Source organism: Trichoplusia ni, chromosome 7, assembly GCF_003590095.1.
Source record: "Trichoplusia ni isolate ovarian cell line Hi5 chromosome 7, tn1, whole genome shotgun sequence".
Classification (NCBI taxonomy): domain Eukaryota; kingdom Metazoa; phylum Arthropoda; class Insecta; order Lepidoptera; family Noctuidae; genus Trichoplusia; species Trichoplusia ni.
The window spans coordinates 555,581-578,698 of NC_039484.1; the positions used below are offsets into that span (position 1 = coordinate 555,581).

General features: G+C 35.3%; 1 protein-coding gene across 1 annotated transcript; it reads left to right on the forward strand.

Annotated features, from left to right (window-relative positions):
- Window positions 1-8,814: 8,814 nt before the first annotated feature.
- On the forward strand, window positions 8,815-21,488 carry LOC113495785 (putative ATP-dependent RNA helicase DHX57). The gene is made up of 18 exons (XM_026874722.1): window positions 8,815-8,999; window positions 9,075-9,231; window positions 9,900-10,048; window positions 10,596-11,574; window positions 11,900-12,109; window positions 12,482-12,761; window positions 12,933-13,034; window positions 13,431-13,609; window positions 13,978-14,132; window positions 16,012-16,194; window positions 16,752-17,002; window positions 17,722-17,969; window positions 18,150-18,224; window positions 18,646-18,852; window positions 19,045-19,119; window positions 19,423-19,669; window positions 20,206-20,294; window positions 20,594-21,488. The coding sequence occupies exons 1-18, from the start codon at window positions 8,932-8,934 to the stop codon at window positions 20,735-20,737; spliced, it is 3,798 nt and encodes a 1,265-aa protein (XP_026730523.1). The 5' UTR covers window positions 8,815-8,931; the 3' UTR covers window positions 20,738-21,488.
- Window positions 21,489-23,118: the final 1,630 nt, after the last annotated feature.

A 23,118-nucleotide genomic window follows, 5' to 3' on the forward strand; every position in this document is an offset into this window, starting at 1 on the left:
CGAATTGAAGGGCTGTACTTTAAAGTTTGGATTTTATTTAGATTTTAATTCTGTCCAACACAATTTTTGTAGTGAATATTTTATTCTTGCTCTTGTTCATCGAAGACTAGAAGACAAAGCGAAGGCTCATACACCGTTATAGTTAAACAATGTTTAAACTAAAAGTGTTTGTCTGTAACGGAAGTCACGGAAGCGTTATTGTCTAAAATCCGGTTTATTTTGTTTATGCTGTTATGCATATTCGATCCCTAATAGGTGTCAGCAGACTTACGATTTGATCTGATGTTTAAATTCTGACTAGTTTTGGCAACAGAACTTAGTTCAGGAACCATAATTAATTCTGAATGGCGCGTATAGCCAGGAATCATAGGTTCGAGTCCTGTCTGAGGTTTGAATTTCTTCATTTTATCATTCGTATTTAATTGCAAATATTAACCGAATTGCAGCGTTTTCTCCTTATTCAAGAATATTTATTTAGATATAAATTCAATCAAATTCGTTCTATTCCTTTAAGTTTTCAGTGCCAATTGTTCGATATGTCTGACTTACTAATTACTTTTATCCTTATATTTATCACTTTAGTCATTAATTATAAAAAAACCCTTTGCCCCCTTGAGTACAAAGGTATCTGTCTTTTGAACTGCAGCTCTTCAAGTACGTAGACAGATTAGGTATGATTAGAATTATACTGCTCCGTATTTTATCATGCATTGTATATTGTATAACGTTACATGATCCTTATGAAATCGTCATACAGATTTTCCATGAATTTTATCTCATTTATTTATCCTGCCGCCATTTTTATTTCCATCTTATGGCATTAAAAACCCAACATTTCCTTGATACCGGGAGACGTGCTCAAATACAGATTATAATTATTATAATGAAACTAACTAACATTTTTGTTAAGTCAATATATTTAGATAACGTTAATTAGTAAACGACAGATCGTAAAGGAATTATCTTGTAATAAATTACACATTTGCATCATGTTTTCATCATATTGTGTCAAACAGGGAAGATAGTTGTTGTATTCTAGAAGATAATGGTACTTAAGATATCCTACTTATATTATAAATGCGAAAATTAACCGTACGCAGAAAGTTAAAGTAGGTAATTATATTAGTGAGACTGCAAACGTAAGTTATGGTGTTCCACAGGGCAGCGTACTAGGGCCCACTTTATTCCTAATCTATATAAACCAACTTTGTAAAATGAAACCTGAAAATGGCCGCATTCTCTCATATGCAGATGATACGGCAGTCATTTTTGAAGGAGACTCATGGCAGTCTGTATGTGAATCGGCTGAAAAAGGTCTTTCGCAAATTGCTTCTTGGCTAAACTCCCATCTCTTAACACTCAATATATCTAAAACTAAATTTATAACCTTTACAAATTACAATAGAACCCAACCTAACAATCACCTAGCCCTTAAAATTCACACATGTGGCGCATATTTCACTAATCGAAACTGTTCTTGTCAAGGAATTGAGAGAGTCGCACACATCAAATACCTGGGTGTAATGGTTGTCCAACGACTGTCTTGGCATGACCATACAGATATGGTTATGACCCGAATAAGAAAGCTTATCTGGTTATTTAAGATGCTTAGACACGTTACAACAAAGCGCCTTCTAAACATGATTTACCTTTCTCTGGCTCAATCTATCTTGGTTTACTGTATACCGGTATGGGGCGGTACCATAAAAACTAAATTCATTGAATTAGAGAGAGCACAAAGGGCTCTTATAAAAGTCATGTATTCCAAACCATACAGATTCCCTACAAATGAACTTTATTCTCTTAGTGGTCTACTTACAGTGAGAAAATTATATATCCTCAACACTCTACTAAAATTTCACAAATCACTTCCGTATAACCCTACAACCCAGGAAAAGAGAAGAAAATACTTAGTAGCACCTGTAAAATATGTTAAAACCACCTATGCAAAAAGACAATACGTCCAACAATCAACAACTCTGTACAACAAAATAAATAAATTATTAAATATATACCCTTTGACATCCCGAGACTGCAAAAAATCTTTGGTTTACTGGCTGAAATCTAAAAGTTACGATGATATAGAACTGTTTCTGCAAGCAGCAAGTATATGAGCTAGCACAAACACACACACACACACACACACACACACACACACACTAACACGCACACGCACACACACACACAAAACGCACATATTGATCTCAATTTGTTTATTAATGTTTTATAAGTAAGACTTAAGTTTAATTTTGTTTTTTTTTTAATTTGTAATGTTTAATTTTTATCTACTATTAATTTGATACACAATGTTTATGATGTAATTAGGAAGAGCGAGGCCTCCTAGCACAGGTAAATACTTACTTAAAAGGAGGTCTCCTTGCAAGATTTTATGATTATGTTTACTTGTGTCAAATAAATATTTTTTTTTTTTTTTTTTAAATATGGATAGATGTTTGTTGCTCTTACACGCAAAAAGCACTAAACTTATTTTGCGTGAAAAAAGGTTTGGATAAAATCAGGTATACAGATAGTTTTTAACTTGGCTTAACATATGGGATATTTTTATACCAATTGTATGCTCCCGTTCGATCATTTTGTTTTGTAGCAGTCAAAGTAACATAGTATTAAAATAGTAAATCAAGCAATTGAAGAGTTTTATTTCTGGACTATGGAATTTACGTAGTAGGTATATCAATAGCACCAACAAGTGTATAACATACCGTCAATGATTTGATCTTAGTAGTTGCTCTAAAAAAGCTTAAAACAAAGAGAAGGCTAGACTACTTAGAAAAGTATATCGAGATAGATACCCAACATATAAGCATTTAATATACATATCATTCAATAGCAGCAAACTGTAATTTAGATTCCTCAACTGGGGAAAATATTGACACATTTCCAATAATTACCGATCTTGCCAATATAGTACAGTTGTTAATCATTACCAATGACGAAATCTGTGACGACAGTTGACGTCAGCCAAAATTATCCAAAGGGGTTTTTACTAACATTAGAAATGACAAGTGAAATTGCACTTTGTGAGCTGAATTTTATTTATTTGCAATAAATGTTAAACAATATGAATATGTGACTAGCTTGGAATGGACATAAAAGGAAAAACAGATGATAAAAAACTTAGAAGAGGTTTTATTTCCATTGCCCATACTCGACAATTAATGTACGCTAAGTTTATTGATTGAAATCAATCTGATATAATTATTCTAATTGAATCCAATGTCGTAGCCATAGTCTTTCTGATCACAGCTTTAATTTTCAACGAGGAAGTTTCCCATCTGGCTAAAGTCGATGCCCTTGACGAACACAGGTCAGTCTCGAAAGAAAACTGCTCATTATCATCCGACTCAAATATTTGCCTTCTCAAACTAATCTAGGCTTTAATCCGCCTTCAGGTTTAAAGGCATTATCGTGAAAGCCTGCTTTTGATCATGCGTCATTCTTATGGCGATCTGAAGGTTATATGATGTCTAATTAAGGTTTATTGACTGTCATTTTAAGTCTGTAAATAAACGTAATTGGAACAAGGGTAAAATTCATCAAATTGACACTGCATATTTTCACAATATTACTCTATGTAGGTACTAAGACTTAGAATTTATCAAAATGTGAACTTTCACCGCAAAATCTTTCCGATTTAGTGTCTCTGGCTAGTAAATATTTGGCACGTGTATTGGAATCGCATCTATTTCGTCATCTAAGACATTAAAATTAACGTTTGCGTCTCAAGCAAACACCGGATCAGTTGACAGATTCATTTCTATTTCCTCAAATAGATGGTCACATTTGGTCATGTATTTTGGCAATAAATCCAAGTCTGCAATACTTCCAATATTGCTCCATCCTTGTTCCGTCAAACCTTGTCATATGGATTCCAAGATTCTTTGTTCTTTGTTTGCAAATTTTGAGGAAAGTGGTCAATGTCTTCTGCTATCTGTTTTATGAGTTGTCTCCAGAATCATAATCCTTTAATCAGCTAAATGATCACTAATAAAGGTATCAACGTTGTCAGACCATGAAACTGGATTAATGATGGCTTGATTTTATTTGGCATTTATGTACCTGTTTTTTTCTTGGACTGAAAACAAAATAATGTTGACTTAGCCGCTGTTATTTGCCTTTTTCCTATCATCAAAGGTAGTTCCTATCTTTATAAGTTGATCATTGTTGACATTAGGCAAATTTAAAAGTTTAAAAGCATGTACCTATATTTTGTATTCGTTTGAGGCACAATTTTCGATTCAACACGATACCCATTATACCTATTATAAAGTAATATTTGCTTCTAAACTGATAGATGGCGTTGTAAAAAAATACCTCGTATGCACAACAGCAGTTAATATTACACCTGCATTTTTAAAGCTAAAACTTATTAATTGTCCTCTACATTTTCACACAAATATCGAAGACTTCACAACACTTATTACGTACAACGAATTAAATATAATGCTGCAAATAAAATACAATGTAGACTAAGTCGAGGCATAAATCATGCATTACTTTAATTGGAAGACAGCGAATAATTAGCGTTCATGACGGTAAGTCGTCCGAACCAATTATTTAGCTTAATTGGTACACTTCCCTGTGTATTTTAAGTATAACATTTTGTTTGAGGTGTGGACAATATTTACCTGTTCAATCATTATTTTAATGATGTTCTTTAGGATTGCTTTTAGTTTTGTCATATGGCCTACCTGTTGTTCTGCCGAAGACAATTGAATAATTACTTTGACGACCTTTAGGTGTGGAGTAAAACATAAATATAATTGATACATGTACGTATACTTAGTCCTACCTATGGTCTATACTTACATAATTATATAAATAGTGTATAAAGAAAATTGAGATACTAATCAGATTATGCAGAAGAATGACATTTCTACGAACGAACATAGCAGTTTAATAAGTCAAATCTCCTAATTTTTAGGGTTCTTTGCCCGAGGGGCAAGTTTTTTTAGCACATTTGTACGGAGCCCAAAGGGTCGCGAGCACTTTCTTAAAAAAAAACGACTCGCACTCGACTGGTTTTTATTTTTAATGCTAACATAATATATAGCTCTATGGGTTAAAAAATATTCCATAATACATGGCCCATTGGAGGACTCGTATACCTATTCAAAAATGTAGTTCAGATTTAAACCTTGAACTCTGCTCATTTTGTTGGCAAATAAAATTTGACCCTAGAACAAGTTCTTTGAACAATCAATCAATAATTGAAACAATACATAATCTAGTTCAGTCGGTACTTTATTATTTACGTTATTTCCTTTACGTCTGTTCTTGCATATCATTGTACTTATCTTCCTAGCTATATTTATGTACAACCAAAGGTTTTTACACATTTTATATCGGGTTTCACTTATCTACATCAACTACACCTTTAGCGTTATAATAAACTATTCATTGTATGAGTAATTTCTATTTGCCTTCAGATATGCCTTCGTGAATTCCCCTAACAAGCTTCATTTTACTAAGTTATCCTACAGTTATTTCTTTTCGATCATTATCATCATCATTTGACCATATTCTTCGAGATCTACCTTCGGCTACTCGCTTCCAGCTCCTTCCTGTCATCTTCGTGATAACCGCACTAAAAGATAGGGTCATCATTTTAGGAGAATTCCTAGTTCGAACTCGAAACTTCGATCACGATATTTTAGCTCGATAATCGCTTCTGCAATGCAGTTGTGGGAAAGAGATGCCACATCTCGGCGCCAAGTAAACGCTACATCGCCTCTACTATTTTTTAAATCGACGCTTTAGTAATTTAATCCTTGTGTCGTGGGGTGTTTCACAAATATTTAAGTCACATGCAATAAGAAATCTAGACTCAGTACAATAATTTGTGGATCACACCGGAAACCCGGACACATCGCGCTCAGTGGGTTTAAATTGGTGACCTCAACCTCTCGGCTATCCGTGCAAAGCCTCTCTTTAAATGCAAAGTATTAGAGACTCAGGGAGCTCAGAAGATTATGTAGCTATGTGAAATTTTTGGTCAAGGCAATTTCGACAGTTTGCTATTAGATTTTCACCAAACGCCAAAAAAAATCCTATAGTCATTGTTCGGATTCTCAGTGTAGATACTAATCAAAGCAATAAACTTTTCGAAACATTTTAGATTCACCTAGAACCCTCGACCAAGTCGTAAAACAGACACCATGACCTCAACATTGGTTCGCCATACCAATGCTGTTCCGATCTTCCGATACGATATTAATATTCTAGTCAGGAGCTTAATCACTGCTCAGTAGTGCAATATTGCATGTATTTCTATATTATTTACTGAATGCAGGCAATGTTGTGAATACTAACGGGTGAAACGGGGACGTTTTGTTCTAGAAATAAGTAGGGGTTAAGGTGATTTACTTATGTTGTCATATTCCGCTAGCTGCAATTTGAAAGATTCACTTGCCATTACTTTTTATTTTCGACTAGCATTGACTAAAATCACCCCTGTCTCTTTGGACTGCTGTAGCCGTATTTACAAGAAGTGCACTTTCTGATTGACCCCAGCGGACTATTTAATTGGCATGTACCTAAAATATGCTGTTGTATCGAGTACGATCTTATTTCTTAAAACTTCCTCTCGATTAGTTATGAAATAATATATTATGGACATTCCTGTTTTACCACACATGAAGCAGAAAATTAAAATTAAGCCCCATTTAACATAACTCAAATCTCAAGACAAGCGTTTGTGTGAATGCTCGAATGTTTGTGAAACCAGAAAGGCAGAAACGTTTACTATGGCTCACCGGGAGACGTGGTCGAAGGCTCGTAAGATCTACTCTACTTTTGGATCTTTTGGTATTACCTAAGTGACGATGCTCGTCTGACCATTATTTTATAAAGGGATTACCGTACAATTTTCCTTTATATAAATTACCCAGTTTTCGTCATAGGAGATCTTGTTACTATCCCATAATAGGAAACACGGCATCGTATGGATTTGCGTCATACGAGGAAAGAAGTATAGACAAAATAGGTGTGGCTCTGTGCGAATACCTATAGGTCTTGTGGATTAAAGTAAAAAGTTTAGAGAAAATATATTTGGCAGCTGTCGGAATATCATTATTTTTTTTCCTAGAATGTAATTATATTTCTATGGGAAGTGCATTGAACTTACCTTTTTAAAAGACTTAAAAAAACTTTTCATATTCTTGTCACGTCCACTTAAAATAGACAGAAAAAATCTTCTCCATTACATAACAAAAAAACAATGTTTTAACCGGCATTTGGCCATAGCGGCTAGTGTAGCAAGATACAGGCAGACAGCAGCGCGGTGCATACAATGCACAAGCGTGTGTTATAGTTTAGCTAAGTAGACGAAAATCCTGTCAAATGCACCGATAACCAGAAAATTGTTAGCGCATCAATTAGCAGTATCCTGTATCATTAACACAAGCAAATTACCCAAGACACGTTACGATCGTTTTACATGATTTTAAACGACAAACCATTTCCTACACCAATTGTTAGTAGATGGCATTTTACCAAAATACGAGAAAAAAATGACGAAGAACAATATAATTTCTTTTAATTGGTTAGCGTGTTTACAAATGTTCCTAATCAATCTTTAGACAAAACATTATCCATTACAATCATTTACAGTCAGAACAAGCATTCGAGATGTATAATTAATGTCTGGGGCCTTCCCGAGACTTTCCGAAGACTATCAGATATTGCCTACCAGTGTACCTACTCATTTATTAAAAGAAGATATTAGGTATGCATTAAACATACCTCTGCAGTGAAACCGCCACAGATATTGAGTGTTTCGATAGAAACCGTTTTAAGAAATCAATAAAAAAAAGTTATTTTTTAGTTTTCCTGTTATTTGTATATATAAATCTCCGTAATGTTGCCACTGTAGTAGGTACCTTTACTGGTAACTCAGTAATTAGTTTTTTTTAACGAAGTGAGGGGTATTAGTAAGGGAGTCTTTAAGGTATTAAATCCTTGTGTCGCGGGGTGTTTCACATGCACAAAGACACCCAGATTCAGAACAAGCAGTCGTGGATCACACAAATGCTTGTCCTACGCGGGCATCGAACCCGCGACACGTTGCGCAAAGTGTTCTTGGCGTAACACTTATCTATTATTATGTAGGACTGTTGCAAAGTGGTAGTTACAATAAAATGAGCGGGTAACGTATGCAATTTAATCATGTTTATGTAAATAAGTCATAAATAAATTACGTTATGCTATAAAAGTTCCTAATGTGTCAATAAATTATTTGTAAGGTGTACGCGAATAATGAAAACTGATGTATATTATTTAAAAATATATTTTCAGCCTATATTTTTAACAAAAAATCAAGAAGAAAGGACATAATTAGTAGCACATTAAGCAGGACTCTTGAATGTTTGGTAAGGGTATGACTATACATTCTCAACTCGCTTTCATAACTCTATTCTGCTTCTATTATAGTTGCACATTTTAATATGAGTTAAAAATATCTATGACTATAGTTATTGGAATCGGAGCAGATATTAAAAGTTCCATTAAGCATGATAATATTAATAACCATTCCTTTTGCAACTTCACACGTAAAAGCCGCTGCGTGAAACGGAGTGTGGAAAGGTTACGTTTTGTTATTGTGACTGATTCCTCAAAAATATTTGTTGAAAACAAAAGAAAGATAGGTTCTATATAAAATATATCAAAGCAATATTTTTTATTATTTTTTCGTAATATGGGTGTATTACTTTAATTTATTTATAGCATTAAACTAAAACAGTATACGTGAAATCAAAACAAAATGTATTAAAACTAAACGTGTTTGGTGAAGAGTTTTTGACATAACAAAAGACGTCGCGATTTGCTTGCCCACGTCTTGTAAATTGTACGTTTCTGTCTTCATTTTCTATCATTTATCTTATTAAATAATATTAATTTCAATTTTTATCAACAATGAATCATGAAAGCAGGCAGTTGGCACAAGATTTCTTTTTACGCGAACCGGCAGATGCCCGAATACGGTAAGTGTTTGTGTTTATGGTGTTATAACTAATTTGTTCTCTTATTTCGTGTATAAAAACTGTTTGTATTTACAGAAAGCCTAAGGTTGAACCGGAGGAGGAATCGCACCCTAACCTCAGGGTGGAAATGCAGACAGTTCGTCTGAATCCAGATTCACAGAAATTAGTTTTGGACACACTGAGGTTCATTCATGGCCCTGACTTTAAACTTGGAAGTGCCAGCTTATATAAAGTAAGTGACGTTTTAAACTCATGAATGTTAGGTTTGAATGCGGAATTCTGTCACGTTTTCAATAATTTATAATGCTGTATACTATCCTTTCTTAAGTTGTGCAATCTATATTCCTCTGATTGATTACCCATTGAGACTATAACCTCATATATTTCCCTACTACTATTTACCACTTGCAAAAATAATTTCCGAGCAAAACAAATTTTTGTCAAGTAAATATCTACAATTGAATGTGTCATTTAATACATTACATTTATTCGAGACTAAGACCTGAAGTCTGAAACAGATCTTACTTTTTAAATCTAGTTGTACTTATACATACCTTATTATGATCATGTTGAACTTAGTACTTACTGAAAACTGTAATTCTACAGTACTAAACCATTAGGCAGTGTGTCCATGTAGAGAAACTGAAATCATTAACGAATATGATCGCAAAATTGTTTTATCTATTCACTACTTCAGTGATACATCCCTGTTTCTATATTACGTTTCCCATTTTACTGGTTTGTAGCCCCACTTGGCTAGCCCTTACCTAGACAGGCAGCCTGACTAGCCCCTATATCATAATGTTCCTGAATGGCATTAATATTGAAATCAATATAGCAACAATAATACAAATATCACAATAAGGCTACATCGTATAATATCAATTTCAAACATTTCAGGATAAAGGTTCAAACCTAGGCAAGCGATATTGGATGGAGAGGGGTAACCTGGTGGTCCAAGGAGGCTGTGACTACTCTCTAACAACTAAACCTGTTATAGAGACATCAGAAGCTCGGCTCAGAGCCTTTGCACTAGCTAAGATGGAAAGGTGAGTTATTATATCAATATTTATATTCACACTAATATTAAAACTGCTAAATTATTTTATTAATTTATTTCTTTTTGGAAAACAACAGATACAGATTAGGCAAAGTGGACAAGCAATTTAGATATTAACTGTCCAAAAAAGTTTTCACAATATTTTAATAGATTTGCACCAAAGAAATTACTAGGTCAATAAGGGTGGGTTGTTGTTGCTTCACATCCAAATGGCTAGACTGATTCAAGTGAATACAAGGTACACTGATTCTGGTGAAGCAGTGAGGAGAAGGAGGCTTTTAGTAGTCAGGTTTTTGTTAATAACTTTATTTCTATGATATTTCTACTTTGTCAAACTGATACATTATGTAATTTAGTATTAATATAATCAGTAGGAAATATGAGAAAACAGTTAAGATAAGGAATTGATATAACATGTGAGCATTTTGTAGGAAGCAAATAGGATGTAATGATAAGCTATTAAAAATAAGCTGAGTGCTGATTAAATAATGTGTCTCTTACTGTCTTTAATCTTTTTATTTATACCTAACTTTTAGATACAATTTCCACAAAGCACATTGTGCGGAAGCATTAGAAGTAGCTGCTGAGAATATAGAAAAAGCCCTGGAAATACTCTTCTTAAAGTACTTCAAAATTAACTTCCAAGAGAAACCAGAAAATGCACCTGGTTCTGCAGAATTAATCGAAATGAGAATGGACGAAAAAGCTGTACTGGAATCAATATATGACACCAGTTTCAGAATCAAAGAAAACAATATATGGATTGTCAAATTGAATCTGGATTACCTAACAAAAATGTATGATGTAAAAGAAGTGGATGTCCCTAAGAGAAAACTTAACACAAACTACAATAGTAATTTTAAAACGAAAGAAAAAGAGGTTTGCAAGCTCTTTCTAAGAGGCCCTTGTCGGTTTGGTGCTAAATGCAAGTTTCTACACGAGTCTAAAGAAGTAAAAGCTCCAGTCGCCCCTGACCCTAAAGACGCTACAAAAATAACTTATGAATTAGAAATAAGGTTCTCTGAAGACACTGTGTACCCGTTCCAACCGCCTTTAATATTTTTCAAATCAGAAAACAAAACAACTATTATACCAGAACTCACTTTCTTAAAAGTGACGTTACGGTTGCTTGATGAAGCAAAAGCTTTAGCCCAAGATGGTATACCTAGTATATACTCTTTGGTAGAACTTTTGAATAACGAGGAAGATATACTCAACTTTATTAAATTTGATACTAGAACTTTTCCGGAAACATCCGATCCTTTATTCCCACAATTAATAGACAATTCTAGTTTAAGTGAAAAGCAGTTACCATTACATTACAAGAAGGGTAAAAATAGAGATAATAGGTCGAATATTAACTTTGAGCAAGTGCTAGAAGAGAATAGAAGTATAGCTAAGAGATGGAAGGAGAAAAGAGAGAACGATAGGTACAATAGGATGATGGCTGGGCGGCGGAAACTGCCAGCTTGGAAGAAGAAGAATGAAATCTTGAATACAATACAGAAGTCACAGGTATGATATATTCGACAGTTCGACTAGTATAAAATTACTTTTGATAAAAAGATGTCAAGGGGAATTTCTTGTCTCTACAGACAGAAATATTTTTTTTACTTTTTATGAAGCCACTTATCATTTGGCGTTCTTACGCTTAAGAACAACACATAGCTAACTTAACTTCATCACTCCCGAACCCCGCAAATATAGTCCATGGTTGATAATGCTAACATTACTGGCTACTAATTTCCCTTAACTACACAGTTGCATCAAACCTTTTTCGACAAAACCGCACTACATACGACTAAATTCGATTTTTATTATAAATGGATTAATTTCTCAGGTAGTAGTCATCAGCGGAGAAACAGGCTGCGGTAAAAGCACACAAGTACCTCAATACATACTGGATAACTGGCTGGATAACTTTCACAAGGACGGTAACGAACACGTCGAGATCGTGTGTACCCAGCCGAGAAGGATATCAGCTATCGGTGTGGCTGACCGAGTCGCTGAGGAGAGGGTTGAGAAGACGGGACAAGTTGTTGGATATCAGGTACGTCTACTTTGGTTAGTCCCAATAAAAAATTCTTTTTTTTCGTGTATAGAAGAGAGAAATACCCCGATTCTATTCTAGCTGGCTGTAATCAGAATCAAGGAAGATATCTAAGTGGATGTGAATCCGACATGACATCTTCCTCTCTCCAAAAATTACTTATTTGCTGTGCTCTCATAAAAAGTGACCGATTTCATCAGAAAGAATTAGGCATATAAGTTAACACAAATATTCGATCATTTATGAAAAAGTGAACCATCACAACCATTCGTTTACCAATATGTTGTGACAAAAGTGGTAGGATATTGCACGATATGTATTATAGGGCGAAACTTATTTTTCAATTTTCAAAATATATTTATTCTTTTACAGATACGATTGGAAAGCAAAGTTTCGTCTAAAACTCGCCTCACGTTCTGCACAACGGGTATATTACTGCGGAGATTAGAATATGACCCTCAATTACAGTCCGTCACACACGTGTTGGTTGATGAAGTCCACGAGAGGTCTGAGGAGAGTGACTTCCTCTTGCTTATATTGAGGGACCTTATCAAAGTTAGGAAAGACTTGACGGTCATACTCATGAGTGCTACGTTGAACGCTGATTTGTTCTCCGAATACTTTGACAAAGCCCCAGTTTTGGAAATACCGGGTAAGTTTGAAATAATTGGTAATTGATGGAAATTTACTTTGTGAATACGCGGTGTTTGGGAATAACGCGTTTCTTTAACTTATTTAACCAGTGCGACAGTTTTAAAAGTGAAAATTTGTATTTCTTATACATTTATAATTATTATCGTAAATTTTTCTTATTTATTTTTAGGTCGAACTTTCCCTGTGGAGCAATTCTTTTTAGAAGAAATTATGGAGATGACTAATTATGTGTTAGAAGAAAATGGCCCTTACGCTAGAAAAGTGAAAAAAGGTATGTTATTCTTAAAATAATGAGTGTGATTCTTAAGATATGTGTAAAAGGAAGTTTACAAAAATACTTAAAAATCTGTATTTTTATGAACTTAATCTGTATTCACTATTCTACCATTTTCCTATTTATGTTGGCTTCCAATCTTACTGGATGAAGTTAATCACCAGTGTTTTACAAGGAGCGACTGCCTGTCTGATCTCCTCAACCTAGTTACCTAGGCAACATAATATCACTTAGCTATCACTTAGCTATCACTTCTAGCTTCTAAGTACACGTAACGACTGTCGAAGATGTGTAAACAAATAACAACCGAGACCCGCAATTTAACATGTCATCCGAAACATGACCTTACCATTGTAACAGTCGATCCAATCGTAAATAAAACACTTTTTTCAGGTGAAAGAAAACAGGATTTAGAAACGGAGTTAGAAACATGTGATCTACGCGCAGAAGCTAACGAGCCGCCGAAGATATCAATACGAGATGACCATCTTAATATAGCGCAGATGGTCGCCAGGTACCCGCACGTTAGCAAGACCACCTGCAAGAATATGTATCTAATGGATAGTGAGAAGGTATGAATCATTAGTTATTTATGTGATTGAAGATAACGTGAAATGAGTTCTTATGTCATTGAAATAAGATTTAAAGTGATTTGAATAGAGAAAATCGTTTATCCGTCCCGCGGATAAACAATTTCATTTTCATTGCTGTTATAGTCAACCGATTTGGGTGTTGAAAATTTGTATCCATTTAGAAGTAGAATAAATAGGTAAACAATAAAACATAAAGACACATATTTTTTTACACCTACTGTTATAGTAGTCATTTTTTTAAAACTAATTTATTTCGGATTTAAAGTTTTGTTCAAGAACAATATTCAAATATATTTTTGTTTCAGTATCATTTTAACCCTATTTATTCAATTATCTATCTTTTTCAGATAAACCTAGAGTTAATAGAACATGTGTTAGGCTACATAGTGAACGGTGACCACGATTGGCCGCGAGAGGGCGCCATACTGGTCTTCTTGCCTGGTATTGCAGAAATCATGTCGCTGCACGACCAACTCGCTGAGAGCCATACTTTTAGCCCCAAGTAAGTATAAGTAGGCAAATTAAATGTATAGTTAGACAGAAAGTTGCGTATTTTTGCAATTCAATTTTTATCTATTTTATGGTTGGAAAAAAAGCCTTGTAATGATTTTGCCTTGGTTAGTTTTTTGTTGAGAACTTATCTATTCTTGTTTATACTTGCACTCGCAAGTTACAGAAATATATCCTTTCCTTTTAGTGTCAAATATAAGCAGGGACCGGCCGGATACTCATTGAAAGGGTTTTTGAAGGGGTTTTTTTAAGCGCTTCAAGAAAAAACCCTATGACATATGTTACACCTTCGAACGGATTACTGGAACCCTGTTCTGAACAGGTTACCCTTTACTACCCTGTAACACTGTAACAGGGTAACCCACTCCAACCTAAGACAATGCAATATGCACTCTTTATCATAGACATTAGTTTGAAAATAGTATAACCACGAGCGCACGTGACATCTTACCGCCCAGCGGCGCCATTGTTGCATTTACCGAGCGACTTGTAAACATGGAATAAAAATCATTGTGGATATGATCTTACAGTTTAATTTTGCTTGTCGCACTTTTCAAACGTTGTGATATATATTTTTCGTGTCTATACCTACTTGTAGACCAGGGTCGATAATTTTTAAAACCAAATTAAAAAATAGTAGGATGAAACCCATTAGAAAAGGAGGGGAATATTATAAAAATGAAAGGAAAAATAATTTACGGGTGATCTGAGGTCGGGAAGGGGGTGGGAGTGACGTTTGAAGAGTAAAAAACGGTTTTTATCAATTTCCGGCAAAACTAAAATTCGTATCGAAAAAAGTCAAATGGCAAAGTTCTAAAAGAAAAAGATCTAAAACTTTTGTGTTTACATTTTTTTCACATAACCTCAAAATTTATGTGAAAAATCTAAAAAACCAAGATTGTGGTTTTTTATTTTTATCTTTTACAAAAATTTATTTTTAACGAAATTTGGTGAAAACTTACTTTTTTGTGTCCCAAATACGCTGTAATTTATTTGATTAAAAATATTTATTTTTTCACCTTATTTTGAATTAATATAAAAACACTCTAATTTTCAATCGAAAATTCACCCGTCAAATCTTCTCAGAAAATGCAAAAAGTGAAAAAAAACTTGTATTCGATTTTTTTTTTAAATTATTATAAATAAATTCATCTAAAAAATTTGATCTCATTTTGTGTTCAATAGACCAATAATCGAGGAAGGTTTTAGGCTAGGTATATAAAATTACGCTGCAACTAATAGGAGCGAAGATTTAATGGAAAATGTGGCAAATACGGGGAAAAATATTAATCTTCGAGGGCTTTCGTTCAAAAATTCCTAACTTATATCTTCTAACCACGCGGACGAAGTCGCGGGCAACAGCTAACCTAGTTGTCTAACCTATATGACGTTTCGCGCGTAGGTAGTTTGTCCGAGAGGCGCGACGCGTCGGCGATAGAAGAAAATCAGCTGTAGTCTTAGTAAAGCAATGAGGGGCCGCTAGGGTGCAAGTATGCAGCTCAAGTTTAGTGGGTAATTCAGGGTAACACGAATAAAAGCCTTTCGTGAAGGTAACCACTTCAAAGGGTTAAGTTATTGAAGGGGTTAACCCCTTCACGTGGTTACCATAATGAAGGTGTTAACCATTTCGCTGGGTTTCGAGGATGTAACTCGAACAAAAGGTAACACTGCGATATGAGTTACCCCGTGTACGGGTTACCCTGTCAAACGGCTTAACTCTAAAGTGGGGTTGTCCGGTCCCTGAATATAAGTTGTCTTTTTGCATTTTTTAAAGGAGAACTGTCATAAAGTATATGATATGTAGTTATGATGTTATAAAAATAATAACGTTTTAATCTAAATAACAGTTCCATTGTTTCTTATTTTTTCAGAACCGGTAAATATCTCCTAGTACCGCTCCACTCAACATTATCTAGCGAAGAACAGGCGCTAGTCTTCAAGAAGACTAGACCCGGCACTCGTAAGATCGTGCTCTCTACCAACATAGCTGAGACCTCTGTCACTATTGACGACTGTGTATTCGTTGTTGACTGCGGGAGAATGAAGGAGAAAAGGTATGTGTTGATTCACTTGTTTCTGCTTGGTTGTGGAGTTACATAGACAATTGAGCTGTCATATCAATTAAATTGTTGTAGAATATGGTCAGATAGTAAAAGCTTCTTAAATTTTATGAATGAATTTTGAGAATAGGTTAGGTAGATGATTTCACTACGAAACTCACATGTTTTACGACTAGTCTGATTTTATTGTGATCAAAAAAGAGTCTTCGGTACCGTTTATCGTGAAATCCTTTTCTCACTTAATGTTTTCGTACCTGTTCAGTTACTGTGGTAGGAAATTCAGGTTAAATTATCCATTACTTCATACAATTAGTGCATCATCCAAATCGTAAGGTCCTAAATTAATAAATTACTAATACAATTTTTGACAAAAAATATATTGTCTGCCACCATCAAACTCCGACTTCCTTATCATAGGACCACCCTTAAAATATTATCTTTCTAACAAAAAACAGAATCATAAATCGGTTCATAAACGACGGCAAGGCAAGGCGCGAACAAACAAAAAAAGCTCCTTTAGAAGTTAGTTTTAAAACATTATTGTTTGCTAGATTCGACTCCAACCGCAACATGGAATCCCTGGAGCTAGTGTGGGAGTCTTGCGCCAACGCCAAGCAACGTAAAGGCCGCGCGGGCCGCGTAATGCCCGGCGTGTCGCTGCACCTGTTCAGCTCGCACCGGCACCGCCACCACCTGCTGCCGCAGCCCGTGCCCGAGATACACCGCGTGCCGCTCGAGCAGCTGCTGCTCAAGCTCAAGATACTGCCGCTCTTCCAGGACATGAGCGTACACGAGGTCTTAGGTGAGGGCATTGGTTCTGTTGGTTGTTAGTTGTGTGGTGCACAGCTGAAGACCGTGTCGGACTCTTACCGGCTAAAACCAACCTCTGTTCGCGAGTGGGGCCGCGGGAATCCAAATGGTTCCGCAGCCCCGCATTAGTGCTGGCCCGGTCAGTCCGGGCCTCGCCTCGCCTCAGTCAGGGGACTTCGCTTCAGGTTTATAGAATAGGGGGTGGGGACTACCCCGAGTACCCGCCCTTGGACTTTTCATTGTGGCTGAAAACGAGCGTTGTCCTACGTCATTCTTCGGCCGGGGAAGGGCGTCAAGATCCCTGTTCTGCAGTTTCCTTCAGAGTCGTGTGACGCGGTGGTGTCTGCGAGGACGTAATATCGCAGACACCACCGCGTCGCACGACTCTGCGCTACCGACCATCATCCGCACTGCAGCCAACAGCGGCAGGTTCCGCCACCTGACTCAGCTCGGCGTAGAGCGATCTCCTGCTGCACCTGCTCCGAGCTCCGTGCCCGCTCTTACTCGTACTTTTGCATACGTTTAGAGGACGCAAGCCGCCTCGTAGGAATTCGTGCGATACCCGCGGACGACTCTGACCCCTCTCGAGATTGCGCAGAATGGCGAGAGTGCTGGCCGTCATGTTCATCGCCCACACAGGACCAGGGCCATGGACCGCACGATTTCCACGTACATTATATCCTCACATAATTCAACTCATTTCTTTTTCAGGTAAAACGATCGAACCACCAGAAAAACAGAACATAGACGGCGCTCTCTCTCGGCTACAAGACGTGGGAGCTCTCGACAAGACCTACAGTCTGACCGCTTTGGGAAAGCATCTCGCCGCGTTGCCCGTCGACGTGAGGATAGGGAAACTCATGCTGTTCGGTGCTATATTCTGCTGTGTGGATTCTGCACTAACTATGGCAGCGTTTTTAAGTCATAAAAGCCCGTTTGTTGCTCCGTTTGGAAAGAAGGTAAGAGTCATTCCTGTGGTTTGTATCCTCTGTATATTTTCTTAATATTCGCCCAATTTACCATAATTTTTAAACTCACTTTAATTCATGAAACAATATTTTTTCACCTTTTCTGTGATACAACTGTATAATTTAGGTTCTAAATTTATAATCAAATTAACTTATAATTCTACGTTACAGTCTGAGGCAGATGCGAAAAGAAGAGAATTTGCGTGTTCACAGAGTGATCAACTGACTACACTGAGAGCATACAGGGTAAGTTAACATTATTATTTAATACCCATTCCCATTTAATATCCAAAGCAAAAAATGCGTTCTTGAGTGCCAGTAGGTATAGCTTACAGTCCATCCACATATGAAAAACCCTTTTATTCCCCTTATACATAATCATGTAGATATAAAAAGGCTATCATGCATGTGCCTGTCAGTTATTGTGTGCTAGAGGAGATTGATTTAGTCTCATATATCATACCAACTTTTTTCTGTATGATAAATCATAAAATGACTTTCGCTTTGGGTTGAGCGTAAGGGAATGTCAGCCTTCTACTGACTAAAACACACCTATGTTCCTTCCTTTGCCCTTCGTGTACCGGGGCCACAGTAACCCTTCCAACAATCCCGCTGCTCCAACAACCGAATGATACCAACCTTTATATTAACCCATCTTTTATTCTAGAAATGGCAGCAAGCAATGAAGAGCAGTACACACGCGGCCCTTGTCTTCGCTAACGAGAACTTCCTGTCTCACAAGACATTACTCATGTTGGCCGACATAAAACATCAGCTGTTAGGCCTATTGGCCTCAATCGGATTCGTGCCCGATATGCCGGCGCTACGGAAGAAAATGAGAAAAGATTCTGTTGCCAGTCTTACTGGGGATGAGGTAAGGATAGTGATGAAATAGAAAGTATGAATTATTTAAAGTGCATATTTTACTTTAAATTTAATTTTTTTTTGGTATATTTTGGTTGTGTGTTTCAGTTTTTATGAATTTATAACTTATTTTCTAGTCTTCCGTCTTCTCGTCTTCCAAAACGTCACAATTTTTACCTGTTTTATATATCATTTGTTTCAGTTAAATACAAATGGAAACAACGACAGACTATTGGCAGCTATTCTATGTGCAGCTCTCTATCCAAATGTTGTCAAGGTAACTATTATACTAATTCACTTTGTAATTTTGAAGCACCTTGTATACTTTTTATCTTGTATACTACTATCTTCAACTACTAACATACTACTACTAGTTACTAACCTTACAATTATAATGTTTTGAAAGCATAAAGTTTTTCAATAAAAATTGAAAATATGCTATAATTCTACATTATCCATACACATACGTACTTGAGACCAAATATGGCCAAAATAACTAGCCTTCATTACGTCACAAATACTGTACCACCTTCTACTAACAAATCAAAAACATTAATAAAGACAATCAATTACATTCCAGGTATTAACACCAGAAAAGTCCTTCCACATGCAAGCCGGTGGCGCCATCCCTCGGCAACCTACACCAGACGAATTGAAGTTCAAAACCAAGACCGATGGTTACGTTGCCCTCCACCCGTCATCCGTTAACTCCAGTGTAGGGTACTTTACCAGCCCGTATCTTGTGTATCAAGAGAAGGTCAAGACCAGTAGAGTGTTCATTAGGGAGTGTTCTATGGTGCCACAGTTGCCGTTGGTGTTGTTTTCTGGTAAGCATAAATAATTATGACCATACAACTGAAAAGAGTGCGTGTAACTATAACATGCGATTGAAGCAAAACTTTTTTCAAATGCTTGAGATTGTTTGTGTTTTTGAACACTCTATGGACAAAATAAAACATTTAAAAACCGGATTTTACAGAAATGACTTAGTCGCGCCTAAAGAAGTTTTACTTCAAAATCTTTAATCTTTAATCTAGTAACCGCGTAATAATACCGATGTATTTTAACTTTTGTCCTGAAAACACAAAATGTTCCAGAAACTGCTTATTCATTTATTAAACAGGTACATGATAAGAACATTAAATCTGATGCAATGTCCAACAAAACTGTCGACATAGTTTGTCTGTTGGATCTTGTTAAACATTTCTTATACATAGATGTGACATATGCTTGATGGCACAAATTGCTACAATTTATTTTAGTAACGTCACTGGCCCATGTATAAAGCTAGTTGTAATTGCATTTTAAACTGCGTTCCGTTAATAAGTTCTACAAGACGTGTACTATTCTGTTTTTTTTTCAGGATGCAGTCTATCCGTGGAATTGCACGGCGGGACATTCATCGTATCATTGGAAGATGGCTGGATCATGTTTCAAGTTGAAAAACACGAAGTATGTTTTGATATTCGGTTTCCCGTAAAGAGTGATACAGAAAACATCTTATGAAACGATATCTGACAAATATTGGACACGTATTTTTTCTTTTATTTCGTAAACAAAGTATGAATTGGATACAGAGATTTAAATCCCGAGAATCTACCCTATTTTAATTAATAAATATTTTAAATTTAAACCTGTTACTATTTTACCACGAGACAAAGATTTTGCAATAAATAGAAGAAAGACAATAATATTTTTTCAACGCCATGAGTTATCAGCATTAATCTATAATTAACGTTTGTTTATTTCAGGTTGCGGAAATGTTAAAAACAATAAGAGTTGAACTCATAAACTTGCTAGAAGAGAAAATCAACGATCCGAGTTTGAACCTATTGCACTATGAGAAAGGAAACCGGATAATTAAGACTATCGTTCAAATCGTCACTAAGGACTAAATGGAATGTCCAGACATGAATTTAATACAGGTGCAATTAATGTTTTTGAAACTCTTAAATTATTTATAAGTATGGTAATGTATGGGTTGTTTGTGAGATTTTAATAACCTCGCAATATCTAATACAAACAAGAGGGTTTGTTCTGGTAGTTGAGTACTTTACCACCGTATATTCAATTTTACCTTAGTTAAAAGTCTCTTAAGCTGGTGGGTGTAATGGAGAGGAAATATACGTCATTTTATACATTTTGCGAACGATGATTAAAGTAAGATTTGATCAGACTATTTAAGCATTTTACGACGTTACGTTTAACGTATTAAACGATATGTTACTATGATGCTACTACCAATCAGATATTGCGAGTTCATTAATTCCTTACAAATAACGCTATACAAATAGCAATGTATGAATGTATTGGTGTTCAAAGTTTTAGTAGAATTGGAAAAGCATTACATTTTAGACTTCAATGCATTGTCAGGTTAGGTTTTGGTTTAAACAAATTATTTAAATCATTAAATTATTTAAATCCGTTGCAAAAAATATCACACAATAACTAAGCAAATTTTAATAATTTTCTTTTAAAATAACTATTTTTTTTAGCGTAAAATTCTGTTATCAGCTTTAGAGGTAAGTTATGTAAGCGCCATCTATGTTTCGCTTGTGTAACTTAATGTGTATGCGTTGTTAATATACAAAACTAGAGGGCGCTAGTGTCAGTGAGATCTCTATAGAAGTAAAACCTTTTTAATAAGTAATGATAACTGATGTAATATTTATTCATATTACTGTGGCAGAGTATTTATTACTGGTATCCATAATAACATAATAATGTTAGATTTTATTACATGAAGTTTTTTTGTGTTTCCATTTACCCTTGTTACAGCCTAGTTGACTTTTTAGCCGTAGTACTTACACATTAAAGTTCAAACTGTTGAGTTGAAGTTGTTCCAGTTAAATACAAGGTTTAAACTTTTGATATTGACATCCTATATCCGTTTTAGATAGAATTTCGATAATTTGTTAATGATTTCTAGTTTTTATCTTCACAATAAGTTTCAATTCCTATTCTACTTCTGATGAAGGTAATACCGCCGAATTTTGAACCCAGAGCTTGCCCTATTAGGGAACTGTCCACCTATATAACCTAAAATTAACGTACTTTATTCAATGTAATACAATACATTGTGTATGAATTTAGCTCATATTATATCAATTACTTCTTGATATTATATACTATAAATTATTCTATAATTAATCTAGCCTTTTTCAACAATGTTGGGATCGGCTTCCAGTCTTATCCAATTCATTTTTTGTACAAAAATACTACAGTAAAAATACTTTTTTTTTAACCCAGTCCTAACCTTGAATAAACCAAAAAGGTTTTTTTAGAGAACTTTTTATTTAATTACAAAAGGCTTGTGAATACATGTGAGATCTGTCAGTTTTAATAATAATAATTAAATTAATGTAGAATAATAATTATCAATTCTATATTTAGACGTTAGATTATACAATTGTAATAAAATGTACCTACTAAATAATTTTACTAAAATCTTGTACACTGACAATAAATGTTCGTGTTTGTATAAGTAGACAAATTGTAATTTATATCAAGAATAATTAAATAAATTATTACTTTGTTGAATATATTTCGTTGGTTTTCTTTGTGTTAATTACTATATAAGAATCAAATTTCTCCTGCATTAAGTATGTTCATTCTTGTGTACTGAGGGTTTCACAGGTCAAAGACAACCGGACTCAGTACAAGCATTCTTGGATAACACAAATGCTTGTCTTTCGTTGGGAACGAACCTGCGACACGTCGCATGGATTTTGACGTGGTGACTACGATCCGTGCAGTCATCTGTCAACAGTTAAGCATTGCGTATGTCAACAGGTTTTACCGATTAGATAGTTTTTAAATCAATAAAATGACTAACAAGTTTAAAGTTGTTATTCCTCAAATTATCAGCTAAAACCACGAACTTTCACTCAGTAAAAAAATAGCAAACGAAACGAAAACCACACCATAAAACATTAAATAACCTGCAACGGAAGCTCACAAATCACGTAATAGACGACTAAGCCGCAAAATATTGACACTATCAATCATTTCTCGTACATTGTCCGACAAACGGGTACACGGTACGCCCGGGCATGGCCCGTGTAAACAACGGTCCTGTCATATTTTACGAAGGTAAAAATATACGCATTCGCGACCGATTTCAATAGAGAGCGTCCCTAGTCGTAAAACGCACGTGTCTTGGTTTGCTACATGTGTAATTTAAAGGGCAAACTTTTGGGTTTGGTCCGAATAGTTTCGTGTGTAGGATAGTGTGGTGTGGATGCGACATGTTTGTTTAATAGATTCTTAGGCAATT